The 19,249-nt window shown below is 35.5% G+C and overlaps 1 protein-coding gene across 6 annotated transcripts in view; it reads left to right on the top strand.

Annotated features, from left to right (window-relative positions):
* Window positions 1–19,249, top strand: part of NELL2 (NEL-like 2 (chicken)) — a 422,942-nt gene that overhangs the window by 305,571 nt on the left and 98,122 nt on the right. For all 6 annotated transcript variants that reach the window (XM_011971997.1, XM_011971995.1, XM_011971994.1 and 3 more), the window contains 2 exons: window positions 9,551–9,673; window positions 13,455–13,550. In XM_011971997.1, the coding sequence (XP_011827387.1) occupies window positions 9,551–9,673; window positions 13,455–13,550 (219 nt within the window). The remainder of the gene's footprint in view (window positions 1–9,550; window positions 9,674–13,454; window positions 13,551–19,249) is intronic.

Here is a 19,249-nt window from a genome sequence, read left to right as displayed (position 1 = left end):
TTAATGAGGATTTAGTGCCTTGCTGGCCAGTAAAAACAATGATGTGCCACCAATAGCAAAATCAAGAGAGAGGAAGAGAGAATGGGGAGGATTGGTGGGGGCAGAAGGAAAGGAGATTAGATTTTATAAAAAGTTATTCTGATAATGGTCTGAAAATGCACCAAACTGGAGACAGTGTTGTCATCATGAGGATATTGCACTAATCCAAACAAGAGCGATTTAGTGCCCAGTTTTGGGCACCTGCAGAGCAATGGGGATAGAGATGGGAGGACAGAAATGAGAACTTTCAAGAAAGAAGAATCCAGGTGACCTGGCCCCCAGATGAATGTGGGGAGTGAGAAGAAGGGAGGGAGGAGTCTATAGTGACTCCTGGATTCCTGGTTTGGGAGGAAGAAAGACTTAAGGATAGATTTAGCTGTATATTTGTCTGTGGATGGGAAATCTGAGGACATTCTGTCCTGATGACCTGAATGTTTATCTGTGAGGTTGTTCGTGGAGTAATATGCTGAGGATGGAAATGGGGCAAGCACTTGAAGAGACAATACGAGATACTGCAGGATTGCCATTCTGGAATACCTTGAATATTCAGCATTGTCAGGTGTTTTGCATGTTAGATTGAGACACACTATAGAATCAATGATGCATTCCTTAACAGATATTCATTGGAGACCAATTTTGTGCCAGTCATTTTGTTTTGGATGTTAGGGGTGATTGATGAATTAGACCCAAGGGTTTACCATCTTGTGGTCGTTAAACAGATTTGGGGTGAAGAATGTTTATTTGGTTTATGATCACCATCAATAGAGTAAATTTTGTTTCCTAAGATGGTCCTTGCCTTTATATTTTGACTTTTTATTTCTATTTTCTTCTTTGCCATAAAAAAACAAACAAAACCCAGGCAAACAAGAATAACAAAATACCTACAGGTAAGAGGCTGTCTTAAATCGATTAATCTTATCACCACCTTTCCACTTGCCCAGGTTAAGAACCTAAGTTATCTAAAGTGTTTCTTCCTCTTGACTCAAATATTGATTCACTTTGGAGCCCAAAATTGGAGTATAACTCTACCCCTCTTCCTCCATCATTTTCTCCATTATACTTTAGACCCTCTATTCAAGACAGTTTAATTCACAAAATCATAGGGGCTCGGATGCATAAAATGAATAAGACATGGTTTCTGCCTTAAAGGGATTCAAATCTTGTGATTTTGTTGTAAACTTCCCAGTAATTCCTCCTGTGTCCTTAGTATTTCCTTATGCTGAATATATACGTTGCTTAGCACAGTGCTTGGCAGGCAATAAGCACTCAGTTTCTTTCTGTTTTTCTTTGTTGTCAACACCCTTCCTCCTCCTCCTCCTCCTCCTCCTCCTTCTCCCCTTCCTCCTTATCCTCCTCCGCCTTCTCATTCTTCTCCTCTTCCCTCTCTCAGTGTTGCACAGACTTCTGTCTCAACTCTCAATAATAATCTAATTCAAATGGAGAAGAATAAAAGGAAGAAAGAGGGATGAAAAGAGAGAGGAATGCTAACTTTCTAACATGAGAAGCCCATTTTGTCAGGGAAAGTTCATCTGTCTTCATCTACACATTACTGTTAGATTAGTTTTCCTAAAAATCAACTCTAATTTTTCATGCCACATTTTCTTCTACAGCTGGAAGCAGCTATTTATTGCCTACCAAATAAAATTCTGTTGTAGTCTGGACGCTACCAATACTTATTCCTTACTGTTCTCTTTTAGTCATCACCATCTGCCAGCTCAAGTACTTGAGGGCCCTGTTATACCCCATGCTTTTATCTTGTGCACCTGTGTTTTCTCCAGATGCTGTGTTCTTTCCCATCTTTACCCTTTTCTGTTAAAACCCCTTTCTGTCTTTCAAGAGCCACCTCTTTGGCCTGTTTCCCATGTGATGCTTTCCCAGAACCTTCAGTCAGTCCTCATCTCTTTGAGCTCCTTAAGCTTCATGAGATTTTTGTTTACAGGTTGTATATTTTAAAGCACTGAAGTCTGGCCTTGTTACTTTCTAGCTATGTGACTTTGGACAAAGCACCTAATTGTGCCAAGCAAGCTCTGTATTCTCATTTATAAAATAAAAATAATGCCCACCTGAACAGGCCTTTTATGAAGACTAAAGGGGATACTGCGTATAAAACGCTTAGCACAGTGTTTTGCAGTCTGTAGTAAGCACTTAAGAATTTAGCTGCTGTCATTATTGTTACTATTATTATTTTCTCTGTTATGGCACTAAACAACTCTTATATATCATAGTTAGTTATCTATTTGTATCACCAGTCCTTGAGTATTTAAGAAGTTCCTTGGGGTCGCAGATCTCAGATTATCCATCTTTGCACTCTTCAGAGCACTAGAATGATATAGCAGAAACCTTAAAATCATGTGTTGAGAAAACAAATCTATCTGGTTACAAGATTTTTATTGCCCTATAGTGTGTTCAGACAAAGCTTATTTGATGAAACACAAAATATTATAAAACATGTTTTTGCAATAAAATCAATAGTTGGATTAGCTTATGAAATTACTATAAGGAGAAGGAGGAAATTTGAGTGTGCTTTGGTTGTTAAGATTCTTGGTCAAATAAGGATTAGGAAGGGAGACTGAGCACACCAGTGAAAAGACTAGAAGAAAATTAACCAAACATGTCAGGAGAAGAAAATCGGAACAAATTCCTAGTTGCCAAGCAAACTGAAGAATAACAAGAAGTCAGTATTGACTTGAATTGAATTGGTGTGGTCAGTGAACAAGAAACTTAAATAGTGAATTAAAAATGCCTGGGTGTTAAAAATGACTTTTAGGGAATTAGCTACTGATATGGGCATCAAATAAGTTTACAATATGACTTCTGGCAGTCACTTTAGTAGCATTAAAAATAGATTTCTGTTAAAATGACATGGTAGTAAGTAAAATTTTTCTATAATATAAAGTGAGTAAATAAGGTAATCACAAGAAACAGAGTGAATAGCTGTTGCTCAATATGTCAGCAGGCAATTTTCCCTTGATGTAATCGTTGAAAGTAGTGGCATTTCGGAAACAAGAAAAATGTCCAAAATAGATTTGATTTCAGAAAAGATTGTGAGGAGAACAAACACTGTGGGACATTTAGGCTCTCTCCACAGAATTAAAATGAAATGGAAAAGAGAAGACATCTATCTAGTAAAAGCAAAAGAAATTTTCCCACTGAAGTAGATAATAGGCAACTAATTTTTCTTGAGCGTCCTTATTATTGCCAGCAATTTAACTTTCATCCTTTAAATTTATTCTTCACAACTGCTCTTTCATACAGTTCCTAATTTCCTCATTTTAAACTTAGAAAGCTTAGCTAACTTTCTCATGTCCATAGAGCTAGGATAAAATGGCATCTAAAACTAAGCCTGTCTGGAAATTAAAATACGTACTATATACATTGCCTCCCTGTTATTGTTCATTACAATAGTACATAATTTTCTCATTTTTTCTACTTTATCTTTCAAATTTAGTTGTGGTCCTGCTACACATCATATACCTTCATAGTCAGCCCACTACCCTCAGAGAAACTTTCTTCTCTGATGTATTTCTCCAGCCACAGGAAATACATTGCCTATCTTGCATCTTCTACTCTTCTGTTCAAATTTTAAAATGTTGGAAAAACAGCAGCTATAGTAACATATCGGTGTATGTTTCACAAAGAAAGCTGCTTCACTTTCTCTAACCCAAGTGTTTTCTGGAATATAAATTTCATATAAGTAAATTCTTTCTTAGATTGTAGCAGGTTATGGCCCTAAACATAGTGACAACTAACCTCTAGTCACAACTATCATCCGATTACTAGAAACCTGAGAAAAAGCTCCCTTAGAATTAATGCTAAATAAGTCTTGGAGCAGAGAAGCCCATAGAAGAGGTGTGGATTACTCTTGAGCAGCTTATAACAACAGTATCAAACTACAGGTTTAGAGGGATGGTTTATCTAAAAAATATATGACTACTTAGTCATTCTCCTCTAATTTTTCTATAGACTAGATTGCTTAAGATATCAATGGGTTTTACCGAAGTCCATCCATAAGCGTCACTTGTAAGTGTCCCCACCAAAGCAAATATGTAGTGACCTGCACTGGTTTGTGAAGAGCATCCAAATCACACAGCCCATGGATCTGCAATACTGAGACTTCTTGCTTTATTCCAAAAAGAATGGCAACATCTGCATCCCCTGATAAAATACACTGTCCCTCTCCTAGTATACTAAACAACTCTCTGAACTTGTCCACAGCACCTCAGTACTTTCACAAGATAATTATTGTACTGCAGATCCTTCCAAAATGAGTACAAGCTGAGTTTAATTAATGTTCTATATGACAACTCCACAATTTCTGGTTTTAGGTCTATAAGAAAAAAGTGGTACTCCTTCCTTCCTTCTTCCTTCTTCTTTCCTTCCCTTTCACAGATATTTAACAGCCTGATATATGAAAACATTGTGTTATGATTCATTAGATGGTCAAGGACATTTACATTCTGTTACCAAAAGAGCAGAATCTAGTGTAAAAAGGTGTCAGCTAGAGGATGTAGGATATTGCTGGTAGAATGAAGCAGAATTATCCAGCACAATGCACAGTGTTTCTAGGAGGAGACTCTCAGACATTGGAGGTGTCTATTTACCAAACTAATTTAATGTTAAGCTTCAAGAGATTTTTAAGTGCAGACAATTGGTGCTAGAGTCTAAGTTCTGTTAGCTGGTTACTTTGTTTGGCGGGGATTTGAACTTGAACATGTTGTTATCCTTTTCTTTTAAAAATTTCTTTCTACCTTGTGAAAACGTGGGTTTTAGTATGAACAGAAAGTGATGGCTGTCCTTTGTCTTAAGAAGTGCTATAATTCTAAGATTCCTTTTAGACGGTTTTTTTAAAGAAGTATAAAATATAGTAAAGAGATGATACCGTCCTAATTGTAAAGCAGCGGAAGACTTCACATACAACAAAAAGACATTAAACTGTGTAAACATAAAAACTTCTGGATAATTATAAAGAAGAACACTAGAATAAAAAAGGAATAAATTCGGAAAAACACAAGTATTAAATACGTTGGCCAATCAATTACATAGCAATCAATAGCCTGAATTTTGGAGTCAGATGTAATTCACAACTCTGCTACTTACTAGCTGTGTGTTCTTGGGCAAGCCATTTAGCTTTTCCAAGTCAAGTTTTAATTTTCTGTAATGATGTTTTTGGTCATAAATGATTAAATAAGGATTAAATGAGATAGTATATGTAACAAAGTATGTGGTGTGTAGTAAGCCGTGGATTGTAGCTATGATTATTATAAATTATTCAGTGTGATTCAAATTTATAAGGGCCTCGATATTCCAAAAACAAAAGAGACAAAGTATATGCGTGGTGTTTTTAATTGGGAATCTGCATCTGCCCTCACTAACACATGTAAAAAAAAATAAATCCGTGTCAAATTCTTCGTTCTCCAAGAAGTCATTTTTGGATTCCTGCCTGACCCAACCAGATCCTCCCTGGATCTCTTGCAACCCTCTGTAAGCAGTGTTTACTTCTCTACTTTAGCAGCTTCTCATAATGAAACCATTTACTAAAGCTTTGTGTTTTTTTCTTATATCTTCAACTAAACTGTAAGCTTTTTGAAGGCTGTTAACTTTATAATCATTTTTAACCCCCAAATATTCCAATACTAAATAGATATTGAAGAAAAATGTACTAAATTTAATTTAAATGTAGATACATGTAAAAGATGACTTTTCACTCTTATTTTCTGCAGTATTTGCATTTTATATTATACTGAAATTTTTGAATAGAACATGGATTGTATTCTATTGTACATCTATTTTGAAATCACACTGAGGAAAGCTATGTGAATTTTAGAGCAACTGGTTTGTTTCTAGGTAGCACATTCATACTGCAAACAGCTCAATATGAATACCAAATTTAAACCTCATCTTAAGTTCATGTTATTATGACTGATGACACTGTTGGATAGGAATCTTAAAATTATTTTAGATACATTAGCATACCCAGGTTGACTTAGGGGTTAATCAGTGAAAGCCAAGTATTATTGTTATACATAACATCTGCATTTAGATGCATCCAAGTGCGTATATTATTACTTTTTTTTCCCATGGAAGAACTTTACTATATTGTGCCTCATCACTAGTATGAAATCAGGTTTACATTGTGTGTAGAGAGGCAGAACAAACAAATTATGATACACAGGAAAAAATCTTTTCTAGCTATCACTATACAATTATAAATTCTATATATAATGTTTCATAGTGATTGACAACCAAATTACTTCCTTTTAGTATTGTTGAGTGATGGTGTTTTCCTTAGATGTATTTTTTTTTTCATTTCATTTAAATTTCAAATTCATAGACACAATGAATAATTAAATTCTGATTGAAATAACCATATGCTGATATTTTTGATGAAGAGGAGCTAGAAAGCGATACATTTGATTTCACTTCCAGCTGTTAGTTGGATTATCGTATCATGTAAACGATGAAATTTTTACTGAGGATATGAAGATGGCATTGAGTCTTATAGATTGGATGGATATTCCAAACATCAGATCTGAATGTCTGCCTTTCAATATATGGGACATAAACCTTGAAATTTATTCATGATTACATCCTGACATGCTCTTCTTAAACACTGGAACATAATACTGATTTAAAATTTACCTTAGAATTTCCCTCCTTATTCTGTTGAATTTTACTTACTATGTATTGGAAGTGTTGGAGGAAGTATTAGAAATGGAGAGGTGAACTAGTGATTTGATGGTGGAGTCCTCAGGGAAGTGTGAGTCAGAGAAAGGATGAGAAATTGACATTTGACCAAAACTGGAAATGGAGCACCAATAATTAACTATCTATTGAGATGACTTTACAGAATATTTGCTTGTTGCTTCATTTATATTCTGTTTTTGTGAAGGATTATCAAATCTTCTTTGAGACTACAGTCATTTAAAAGAGTTTTCCTAAGCCCACAGTTTACATTAGTTCATATATTGTAGCTATAACCAACTTTATTTTAAGTAGTGTGAAAAGATTTAAAGTGATAGTGTAAAGGAATTAATATTTTCTGTTTTCAAAAGATGTTCTAATATCTTAACTAATATTTGAAATATCCAAAATCAAATAAAACTGCACTGTAGTAAAATCGATGTGAAAAAACAGCTCGGATTTTTAAGAGCTCTGTGTTTGGCATGTAGTCCACAATTGAACAAACTGGGATTGTCTTGAATTATGGCAAAGGAAGTAGTAGTTCCTATCTCGCCCCATCTATTCTTTGAATCATTTATTTAAGAAACATTCTTTGAATGTTTAAATGAGATACAAAGAAAAATACAAAATTCTGGTCTAAAAATTCACAGTCCCAGAGTGGAACTTAAGAATGAAGAACTAAAGAGAAATTGACATAAAATTCTAATAAAAGAGGATAACAGAACCTTGTATATTGTGTTAGGGAAAATAGATAGCAGCCCCTAACTCTGTAGGAGGGGGAGACTAAGGTGTCTTCGAACAGCATGTGACATTTTATTGTAATGTTTAAAAATGGTAAGTGTCTTCCAGGAGAATCTGTGGGGAAGGACACTTCAGTCACAGGGAACAATATACGTATATGTAAAGGCATGGAGGCATTTAAAGACTTCAGAACTGTATTTGCCTTTGAATTGCCTAGGAGCCCACTTTCTCATTTCAGTACCCATGAGAGTAAATGACAACAGAGGAAACCAGGTCCCAGATTGTGTAATTATTTAGTGTTTATTGAACATTATCATGCTAGGTGCTAAACTGAATCTTGTTAGGTCCTTTCTCTACCTAGTGAGTATGGTCTAATTAAAAAGACAACCAAGACAGGGATTAAAATAGCATCAAATCAATCAGCAGCTGTCTTTTAAGGGCCTACGGCTGTCCATATAGAGATTTATAGATTAACTGTGGCACTTTGAATTGCACTGGGAAGAAAATTGGCAGCAGGTGCAAACTTCATTCAAAGTGTAGATTTGTTTTGCTTCAGGCAGCAGAACCCAAAGGTAGGTAGGCTGCCCATTCTAGCCCTTCTGAAATTTTATGATGGTCCAAGGGTAGCCTCAATTAGGAGACCTATGTGTAACCCAGCTCTTTTCTAAGCTACCAGTAGTTAGCATGAATTTATAAAAATTATGAAATGTTCTGTGATACAAGACAATAAGGGTGGAATTTTGTAAAATTTTTGGTTATTCAGTCAGGAATTTGGAAAATAATATATCCATTTGTGCAGTTCTGGAACCTTGGTGATTAAAATCTCTTTTTCCTCTAAAGGATTATTGGGAATAATCTCTATGAATGTAATTACAGGGTTATAATTAAAGCTATCATAACTTTGTGCTTATGTAGAATGAGACAAAATGCCAGAGCAAAATGTTAATTTTTATTTTTAGAAAAGAAAACGAAGGGCATTTTATTTTAGTAGTTGAAGTAAGTGATTTTGGTCTGATCTTAACTATATATGCCAAAGACAATTTACAGATGTATTACAAGTTACAGATCTATTATGCCAAAGACAAGTTACAGATATGTTACCATTATAATGTCTGGAATACAGAGTTCTAAAGTAAAATCAAATCTTTCATTGTTTTCATGATTTATATCATGTGAAATTAATGGCTCAATCAATGTAATTTATTAAAATATGTATTTTGTTTTAGGCCTAAATGATATTCATGTGAAAGACTGAGTACTAGGTAGTGCCACTGTAGGGATTTTAGGTGGTTGAACTAATTTGTGTGCATTTTCTTACATATTTCATTTCCTCCTCATCTTTATTTTGATGTTAGATTTGTTTGCTTTCTCATGTTCACTGTATTTATTCCTTACATTTATATCTTTGCTGAATGCTGAGCTAGAATGTTAGAGCAGATACTATATTGATTACATATTCTAAAGTTTGTATTTGCACATATTACAAAAGCAAGTTTGTCTTTTAATAGATTTGTGATGCTTTCTTTGCAGAGTGAGGGAACTTACTAAAGAAATCAAAGATTCCCCAGACAGTTTGCATAAGTATCTTTAGGCTTCGAAATGTGGCTGCAGGTGTTAATGGCAGGCACCTAACTCCTAGAACTTCAGTTTTATTATCCTACAGGTCATGACTCACAAAGCAATACAATTTCACATCCTCCCTGTCATCGTTCACATGCTACAGGGATGAGTTAGGTGACAGATTTATTTCATGAGAGTAACTCCCCAAATATTAACTGTATACAGCTGACTTTGGAGTCTACTTCTAGAAATAATCCTCATCTTTGCCTCCCCTCTCTATTTCTTGCAATCGTTGGTAGGCCTTTTGTCCAAATTATTTTGCATTCAATGTTTGTAAATGTGTGAACTTATATGTACATCAAGCAGAGTATATAATACTTCAAAATCTGAGCTCTTCTGTAATTTATAACTTGTTATGTCTGTGGTTGAAAGAATTTACCATGCAATAACCAAAATTGAAGGTGTAGTTTAAAATATACTGTCTTTGGAAATATAACTATGAGTAATAAAATTGTATTCCTCATTTCAGAACATGATGAGTGTATCACAAATCAGCACAACTGTGATGAAAATGCTTTATGCTTCAACACTGTTGGAGGACACAACTGTGTTTGCAAGCCGGGCTATACAGGGAATGGAACAACATGCAAAGGTAAAAGGTTTAAATGCCAATGCCTCTTCCATTATGTGCAATGCAATCCATCTCTACCTTCCTCTACACGTTATTATTACTGTTATGTACATTCCAGGTACTTCCTAGAGACATCAAAAGCTTTGGTGTGTGGCTCATAGTCTTTCCCTCAGGTCTTGACATCCTCCCGGGTTACTTCAGTGTTTTAAGTGACCAAACCATTCAGCTCCTTTGACCTAATGTTCCTTGACCTTAGCCACAGTGGTTTTCATCCTGGGCGTTTTTGTGGAGAACTGCTCCATCTTGGAAATCTTAAATTTCAACATTCTATTGTCTAATCCCTCTTCTTCCAGTTTGCTCAGTCTGTTCTTTCTACACCTTTTGATCTTTAATTTCGTTGAACCTTCCTTTTCATTCAGTTTAGCACTCTCCCAGCTTCAGATGTTTCTTTTTGAGACGAAACATGCATATATCATCATAGCTATTTTTCTGACAGCGTTGTCAACCTATTTGTTATGCTACCATGTGAATCACCTCCATTTTGAGTCAGTAGGACAGCTTTTTTTTTTTTTTCCCCTCTCTTGTGAGCTGTCAGACGCTACTGTGGAAGATTAATTAACCATGAATATTGATTCTCTACATGTTATAGTTTCCTATTTTAGCTTGTTTGCTAATGCCGATTGATCATTCTTTTAAATGTCCCGTTGAAATCAGATTTCTGTTTCCATCAGTGGACAATACAACTGTAGTTCACCACAATCCTTAACTCACCTTTTCCCCCACTGTCCTCTTTCCCTCCTACCTCCTAAGGGAAATAGAAGACCTTTTTGGAAACTCTATAAAGTCCCATAGTATAACGTTTGCATCCCTTATAATGTCATATGATTTATCCAATTTAGGCATTTTAAGCTTCAAAACTGCTGATTTCTCAAATATACTGTGTCCTTCATCTCAGAGTTCACTAAAATCAGTTTGCTATGGTACCGTGTCTGTGTGAGGTAGGAAAGAATAAGGAATAGTAGTTAATGCAGTATCTTATGAGGAAGGGTCTTAAGGCCTGGTCAACAAAAATACACTGTACCCAGAGATGGGTGGGCCAGAGGGTTACCCTGATTTTCAAAACTCCATGGAAATCATTAGTGTAGGTCGTTTTGAAGAAGGCCTACTTATTTGGGGGTCCAAATCCCACAAAAATTTGCTTGGAAAGACTAAACAAGTTCTGAGAAAAGCTAGACTTTTAGAATGTATAGTACAGTAGTTCCTTCTTATCTACAGTTTTGCTTTTGATGGTTTTAGTTACCCATGGTCAACTGCAGTCTGAAAATGTTAAATCAAAAATTCTAGAAATAAACAACTCTTAAGTTTAAAATTGTGCACCATTCTGAGTAACATGAGATCTCTCACTGTCCAGCCTCATCCCGCCTGGGATGTGAATCATCCCTTTGTCCAGTGTGTCCATACTGTCTACAACTAGCCACCATTAGTCACTTAGTAGCCTTTTCGATTATCAAATACACTGCTGACGTATCACAATGCTTGTATTCACGTAAACCTTCTTTTCGCTGGGCTTGGTGGCTCACACCTGTAACCCCAGCACTTTGGGGGGCCAAGGCAGGTGGATTGCTTGAGTCTAGAGTTTGAGACCAGCTTGGGCAACATCTCCACCAAAAATAAACAAAAACAAAACAAAACAAAAAACAAACACCATGTACAAAAACTAACTCAAAATGGGTAAAACAAAAACAAGTAATTTTTATTTTACTGTTAATGGCCCCAAAGTGCAACAGTAGTGATGTTGGCATATTGTTATAATTGACCTATTTCATTATAAATTACTGTTGTTAATCTCTTACTATGCATAACTTATACTTTAAACTTTATCATAGTATATCTGTATAGGAAAACTACATTATATATATGTATATACATATATACACATATGTGTGTATATGTGTGTGCATATACATATATGTGTATATATATGGGTATATACATATATGTGTATATACACACACATATATACACACTTTGTATATACATATATATGTATACATATGTATGTATATGTATTTAGATTATATGTAGATGTATACATATACACATATAATCTAAAAATAGATTTCTGTGCTGTCTGAGGTTTCAGGGATCCACTGTGGATCTTGAAATGTATTTTCAATGCATGAGTGGATACAATATAACTAAGTCCTTAGGACTTTGTCCAAATCACCTGAATGTTCTGAGAGTTTGCTTAGGCTTAAGGTTTAATCTAGGAGCCCTAAAGCTTTTCTCCTATTTCTGCTTGATTCCAATTCCTATTTAGTATGAAGAATAAAGTTCATAGAATAAAGAACTCTGAAAGTTATGAACAGATGCAGACAGACAATTCTTGTATTTGAAAGAAGGAGAACTTTCAAGGATCTATAAATTCCTTCTGGAAGTTAGGACTACAGGTTGCCCGAATAAAGACTGTTCGATTCCTGTATATATCTTTGGGAATGTTGGGAATTCCCAATTGTTGGGAATTCCCATGTTGGGAATGGGAAAAATCTGAGAGATAAGTAGTTTAAATGTTGGAGCTGAATCATTGAGTTCTGTGCTGTATCAACATGTAGTTGATCAACATGAGTTCTGTGCGGTATCAACATGCTGCAACCTTGCAAATTACTCTGATGAACACATGAACGTGGTCTGGCAGACACATTCTTTATCATTTATGAGGTTTAAACCAAAGAAACCAAATGGACTCTTTGGGTCCATTTCTTTAACTCATCACTAGAATTTCAGATTTCTACATTTTATTACTCTGAGAGAGTATATTCTACCTAACTAGAAGAAGCACATGCCAGAAAACTGTAGAAAAAACTTTTGCCTTAATGCCTGGAACAACTGGTCTAATTCACTCATTACAGACTTTGTCAGGCTGAGAAAGCAGCTGCTGAGCCTTATAGAGCCAAAGAATAAGCCAAAGTGGAAATAAAAGCTTCTATAGGGGGCTCAGTCCCAACCATCTTGTTTTTCTCTTCTCTTGTGCTCACTTGTCTTGCTGCTCTTCTCCTTCTTTTCTGCACTTCTTTGAAGACAGCACGTTTCAAGAGATCAACCTTGCAGTGGTACAGACCCTGGCTCCCTTGCAATGGTTCGGCTTCCTACTCACAGAACTTTCCTCATCCCCAAAACCACTCTAATGAAACAGGTTATACAGCGTCTTTGCCCTGGATCCTGATTCTGACCTATCCTTAGCAGAGGAATTTAAGAGTCTCCCTGAAGACCACTCTAATGAATTTTTCTTACTATTGGCTAATTCATTACCGGGACCTGCTTACGAATTTTTGAAGGATGGAGCATTTCCTACTATGTTGGCACTTCGGCTAGTGTGCAAAATGGTCAGAGCCCCATGGGATTCAACCATTTGCTGTTTCATGGTCTCGTTCTTTAGATGGTGGTTTGCTCCATCTAGGATAGCTGCCATTTTCAGGTTTATTTTCAATGTGGATTGTTACAATGAGAAGAAATTCTGAATTTTAATGTACTTCCTATTGTGCAAATTTGCTGTTTGTTGTTTAAATAAATTTGAGTATTTTGTTTTAAGGGTGAAATACTCCTCTAACATTGGAAAGAGTACTGTTTTACAAGTTGTGTTGAAGTTTCTTACATGTATGGGAAATATTACATGAAAACAAAATTAAAATAGCTTTTATAATTTGATGTTCATATCTCTAAGGGGATAATGAAAAGCTAGGTTTGGAGTTTATTAAACTACTTACTTCTAAAATGCTAAAATCATGTATCTGAATTATTTTAGCGTTTTGCAAAGATGGCTGTAGGAATGGAGGAGCCTGTATTGCCGCTAATGTGTGTGCCTGCCCACAAGGCTTCACTGGACCCAGCTGTGAAACGGGTAAGAATATCATTTCATCTTCTAGAAAATGAATTTTTATGCTAATGCATAAAGTAATCCATGAGGAAAATAATGTTTCAAGTTTCAAGTGGGCTCTCAAAGCATGGAGCTATTAATAAGGAAGTGATAGGAAGGAGGAGGTGGGAAGTTTCAGTGATGCATTTTGCTGGGCGATTCCCCAAAGTCACTCTAAAAAGGTTTTGCAGCTATTATAACTAGATGCATATTGAACTTTTCAGAAACATGTGTGGAATTACCCAGGATTTTATGACTTCATAATTCATTTTACTCATTTGTAATCCATTTTTGCTGGAATCTATATGACTGTATTAAAGCCTAGATTTCAAGCTTATGGCCAACTCAGTGCCTAGGACACACTATCACCTGCATCCACAATTAGGGATTTTAAATAAATTTTTATCTGGTCCCTTAATTATTCATAAACAATTACTTATCTGGAAAATAATTAAAGTTTTCTACTTCTCAATTATTTCTCATCCAGATCCATTCTGAACTTATTCTTTCTGATGGATATGAATATTAAAAACTTTAAAAATTATTTTAAAAACAATATATAGTCTACATATAACTTATAACCCTAAAGTAAAATACTTTATCCAATGAAAAACACACCTTGGGAATTTAAAATAATGTTTTGAGTATTAAGTCCTAATTAAAATCATACTCGTAGTGGTTTTGGTTGCTTTGGGTTCAGTGGGGTCCAATAGCGATGACCTCAGAGAGTCAGGTTATTCTTCCTAAAAGAAAGCTTCTGCCACTGGCAATTGACAGTTGTCATCTCATATTGCTTTTCATAAATCTCAATGCAATAGATACAGTACATGCTCTGCCTCTATTCCACTTGCAGAGTCATCTGGTTTAATGAAGACACTGACTTACCAGAATGTGAGACAGAAAATGTTCTGCTCCATTTGGGAAGTGAACATTTTACTGAATAGAAACTGCTACTGTGCACAGAAGGGTGCTCACAAAAGGGCTTGCATCACTAGATCATCTCTTTCTACAAGTACTGCTAAGTCTTGTTTTTCAAATTTCAGTGACTAATTGATTTCAAAAGTCTGTGACGGACAATGTATAGTGACTATCTTTGATATGTAGGACTCTTTCTTAAGAGGATCCTTTCCCAAATCAGAAGCTCCCTAAATTTATTGTGCATGAGAGTCACCTATAGAGATTGATAACTTGTTAGAAATACAGGTTTTTAGTAGCTACCATATGATATACTAAATCAAATCAGGCACCTCTACTGCAATAGTTTTCTCATATTTCTATGACATGCTCTCCACCAGTTTGCCCCTATACATCAAGGTGCACTGTGGACCTCCTGCACATCAACACCTCTGGTGACAAGGCTTCCTGAATACAATATTTTTGTGCTGCTTCTGGTACAGAGGCTGGATACAGAAATACTTACTTTTTCAGGACATTTCAAAGGTGTGAGGATAATGGTGTGGAATTTTGAAATAAAAGCTGTCCCAGAAAATCTGGGATGAATAGTGGCCATGCACAATCCTGCACAGCATTCTTCCACTAAGAAAAAATTTCACAAGATTGTAGAAATCTAGAATGGCATAAAATTAATATTGGCAATGTAATATTTAAGACTGGAGTTAAAAATAACCCAAGAGAACATGTAGCTATATCTATTTCATTATCCTTGAACCTTCAGTCTGTAAGAAGACAATCCCAGACTGATTCTAAATAGCTGTCTGTAGCAGCCAAGGACTTTGAGGACAGATGTGGACTCAAAGTTTAGTTGTACTGTTTATATGTTATGTTGCCTTAGGCAAGTTACCTAACTTCCCTGTGTGTTGTACCCTTTATGCATCACCTTACTCTTCACCATTCTCTTCTAAGGCAGTTATTACCTGTATTTGCATGCAGAAATAGTGGGTTCAGGGTGTTTAATTTTTTTCCCCTAGCATCAGAGTTCAAAGCTGATACAAAGGTCATTCTGCTCCCAAATCCGGGCTTTTATCCAGTGCATCCCAGTATATTTCTTTGGGGACTTTAAATCCAAAGACCCCAATCTGAACTCATTATCTCATCCATGATTCATGTCTCCCCACTTACCGTCCTCCACCAAAACCTGAATCTTCATTTCTTCCTTCCTTACTAGTTTATTTCAGCGAATAGCTGCCTTATCCACCAGGTCTTCTAAGCCAGTCATCAGGGAGCAATTTCCCTTTCGCCCTCTTTCACATCCATTCAAATCGTTTTGAGTCCATGTCTTTACCAGGGTCCATTTCTTTCTATTCTGGTCAGAGCTGCAGTTGTTGGGGACGTTCAGGTTGTCTCTGGCTAGTCCAGTACCCACGGAATAACAGAGCACAAATCTGATCATATCACTCCAGACTGAAGAAAACCTTTCATGTTCCCCATTGCCCTCAGGATAAAGGCCACATTTTTAACATAATAAATAAGGCCCTTTAGGACTTGGCCCTGCATGTCCACCTAGCTTTACCCTCTTGTCCTTCTGCCAGCTCACTTCATTCCCACCCCCAGGCAGTGAATCTCATGAGGGCACAGGGTGTATCTTATTTGCTTTTGTATCATCACGAAACAGTACCTTAGTAGTTGTTCCATAAATATTTGGTGAATAAATAAATGCACACATGAGTGATCAATTAAATGATGAGGAAAAGGATGGTGTGGCTGTTTCCATATTTGCTGGACTTTTTTGAATGTTAGTTGAAGCTTTCAGAGTTATCTAGTTATGTACTATCATATGGCAGATATGGTAATTAAGGCACAGAGAAGTGAAGTAGCTTATATGGGTGTTTCACTGTTGATCCATATCTGCATTCTAGAACGTGGGTCTTCTGATTTCTAGCCCAGTGTTTCTCTTTTCCTTCCTTCCGCCTTCTCTCACTCCTTCCTCTTTCCTTGCTTCCCTTCCTGTCTTCCTCTCTCTCTCTTTCCTGTCCTGCCTTCTTCCCTCCTTCTCTTTCTTCCTTTCTTCCTGCTTTCCTTTTTTCTTATGCCATGCTTTGTCCCAGGAATTCATCATACCTTCATCCTTCATCAGGTCTGTGTCTTTTGTTATGCCACCTTCGACTGCCAAATAACCCTGTTGTCTTTAATAGCGAAGACTGTGGCAATTTTTCTCTCCAAAGTTAAAGGATGCTTCCAGAGTGACAAGATTTCCAAGTATAGGAATGGCCTAAATTTGGCCTGCTGGAGTTGGATGCGGCCTGATAGCTTAAAAAGGAAATTGTTGTGCAGCCCCAGTGGCCATCTGTTGAGCCATCACAGTGGAATCGCTGAGGATGAAATAATAGGATTTACTTGCTTTTTGAAAGACAATCTGAATGTGTCTTGCACTTACCACCCCTTGTTCCTTTAGTTGAAGTCTCTTCTGAAACACCCTCCCCTCATTTCTGTTTCTGCATCATGTGTATCTTAGTAGGAATGGTTGCATTCATTTACCAACTTCACAAAAGAGCAATTTGTATGATTTTTACTGAGCAAAATTAATTTTTCATGGACTTCTTTTTTAGCCACTGTATAAAATCACTCACATGTACAGCATAACTTCATTTTTAATTAAATATCCTAATATTCCATCAGGTGTTTAACTTGGATTTAGCAGGGTGATTATTTCTTGGGTAACTCAGTAAAGTGTATTAGAAAGCTAAAGCTATGTGCCAAGGTTTACAGCTTTATCACTGCCATATTGTATTTATTACACGATTGCTAAACCTCAGCAAACATGAGTCTGATGATCTAATTAATATGCAAAGCTGTCTTATTATACTAAAAGCAAATTTTTCAGTAATGATTTAAAGCATAACTCTAAAAGATTTGACAGTCCGCTATAACCAATTGCTGACTTAAATCAAATTAAAATATTTATAACTGGGAAAAAGCTGTTAACAAATGGCAAAGTTGAAAAAAAAATTGCTATAGTATCAAAGAAGAGATCTAACATTTTGACGATAAATGCTTTTTTTTCTGTGTACAAAATAATGGATTTGTTATCCACATATCAAAACATGAGATGAGATTTTAATTATTTTAGTGAGTTGTTAAATGAATATAAATTTAAGTTGCATCCCTAAGTGTTTTTGTAGCTTTTTAATATGTGTTGTTTTAAAATGACAAAAATGAAGCATGAGGCCTACATGAGTGTTGCCTTACTTCAAAAGTAACTTCAAGTGGATTGAGGTTGGCTGATTTTTTTTAAGTTTATTTTATTACTGTTATAGTATAGATAATAGAAATTATTTTTGTTAGAAAAAAGTTATCTTGCTAGTTTTATCCAAAGTTAGCATTTATTATTAAAGTCAAACTATTACATTTCCTGGTATGGCTGAATTACACATTTTTCATCATAAAATGTATCTGCTGATTTCATTAGTGTTTGGTTTTTTAAGGCATATTTTTCCAGAAATTTGTATAAATTTATATCATTTTTACATAGGAAGACTAGAAAAAATTCAGAAGCAAGAGAAAATTCTCAAAACAGTTCAGACGTGGCATACCTTTTCTCACCAACATGACTCACAGTGGAAAGACATTACCAAAATATATATCTTTATGTGAGAAAAGAGGAGAAATTGAGAGGAAAATCTGAGACAATCTGATAAAAAAAAATGTAAAAAGAAAGAAAAACTGTAGATATATCTGCTTTACCAATAAGAATTTTTAGTTTTATTTTGAATTTATTCTGCTCTATCTGAACAAATGCAAATTTCATGTACACAAATCATTAAACATGCTTTATTGTAATAAAAACAATTTGGAATAAAGGAAGCTTTACTTCTAGTTCTGTACTGTCTTATTAAATTCAGTTTTCTGAATCTTAATTTTTCAAGGGAAGATCTGCAAAGTAGCTCATTGGGTAGCTTTTGCAAAGTGGGCACATACTCATGGAGGGTTCTGTTGATCTGCCTAAGGGATCTGCACTCATGCTTACTAGACACATCTTATCTTGAAACTGTCTCCAGTGATAAAAGCGATTCAATTACATTTGATAAATGAATGTGTTTTAATGAACTTTGTATGAATTAGGAGTGTAGATACCAATGATTCTTTTTCTGTTATAAAATGAACAAATAAAACAACAAACAAAAAGCACTCTCACCAAAGGCTTTTTGACCGTACCCTGCTTGAGTTGGCTTAGATACTTAAGACGTAACTTCTCTTTATGTTGGCGATCCTTAATCTGTTTTAAATAAGATTTTAATTGCTTAATGTTATGCCAAACCCCGTTCTCCTTGAAGAATTTAACATAGTGGTCAAGAACACAAAAATTGAAGTCAGAGAAACATTGGCCTGAGAACTAGTTCTATTACCAACCAGCCGTGTGACCCTTTTCATGTTATTTCATTTTTGTCTATGCCTTGATTTGTGCATGTAGAAAATAAAGATGATAGTAATATCTATCTCATGGGTTTGTTCTGGAGATTAAATGAAGTAAGGCACATAGCACCATGTTGGTAAGCACTCAATAAATGACACCTGATATGATGATTTTGTAAATTTTAAGTTGATTTGTAAATAAACTTTTATAGACAGGACTGTTTGAGACTCTTTGACATCCTTGAGTTAGCTGGAGATGCCCTGAGATGTTATAAGAGAAAGGTTAAGAACAATAAAGGATTCTAGTTTTCTTGATTCATTCATAAACCAGTTTTAAGTATAATTTTACTGTACTTTAGTGGTTTAAAATGTTT

The sequence above is a fragment of the Mandrillus leucophaeus genome, unplaced genomic scaffold (genome assembly GCF_000951045.1).
Source record: "Mandrillus leucophaeus isolate KB7577 unplaced genomic scaffold, Mleu.le_1.0 Scaffold1257, whole genome shotgun sequence".
Classification (NCBI taxonomy): domain Eukaryota; kingdom Metazoa; phylum Chordata; class Mammalia; order Primates; family Cercopithecidae; genus Mandrillus; species Mandrillus leucophaeus.
The sequence above is the reverse complement of the archived record's forward strand: the minus strand, read 5'-3'. Positions and strand labels throughout refer to the sequence as shown.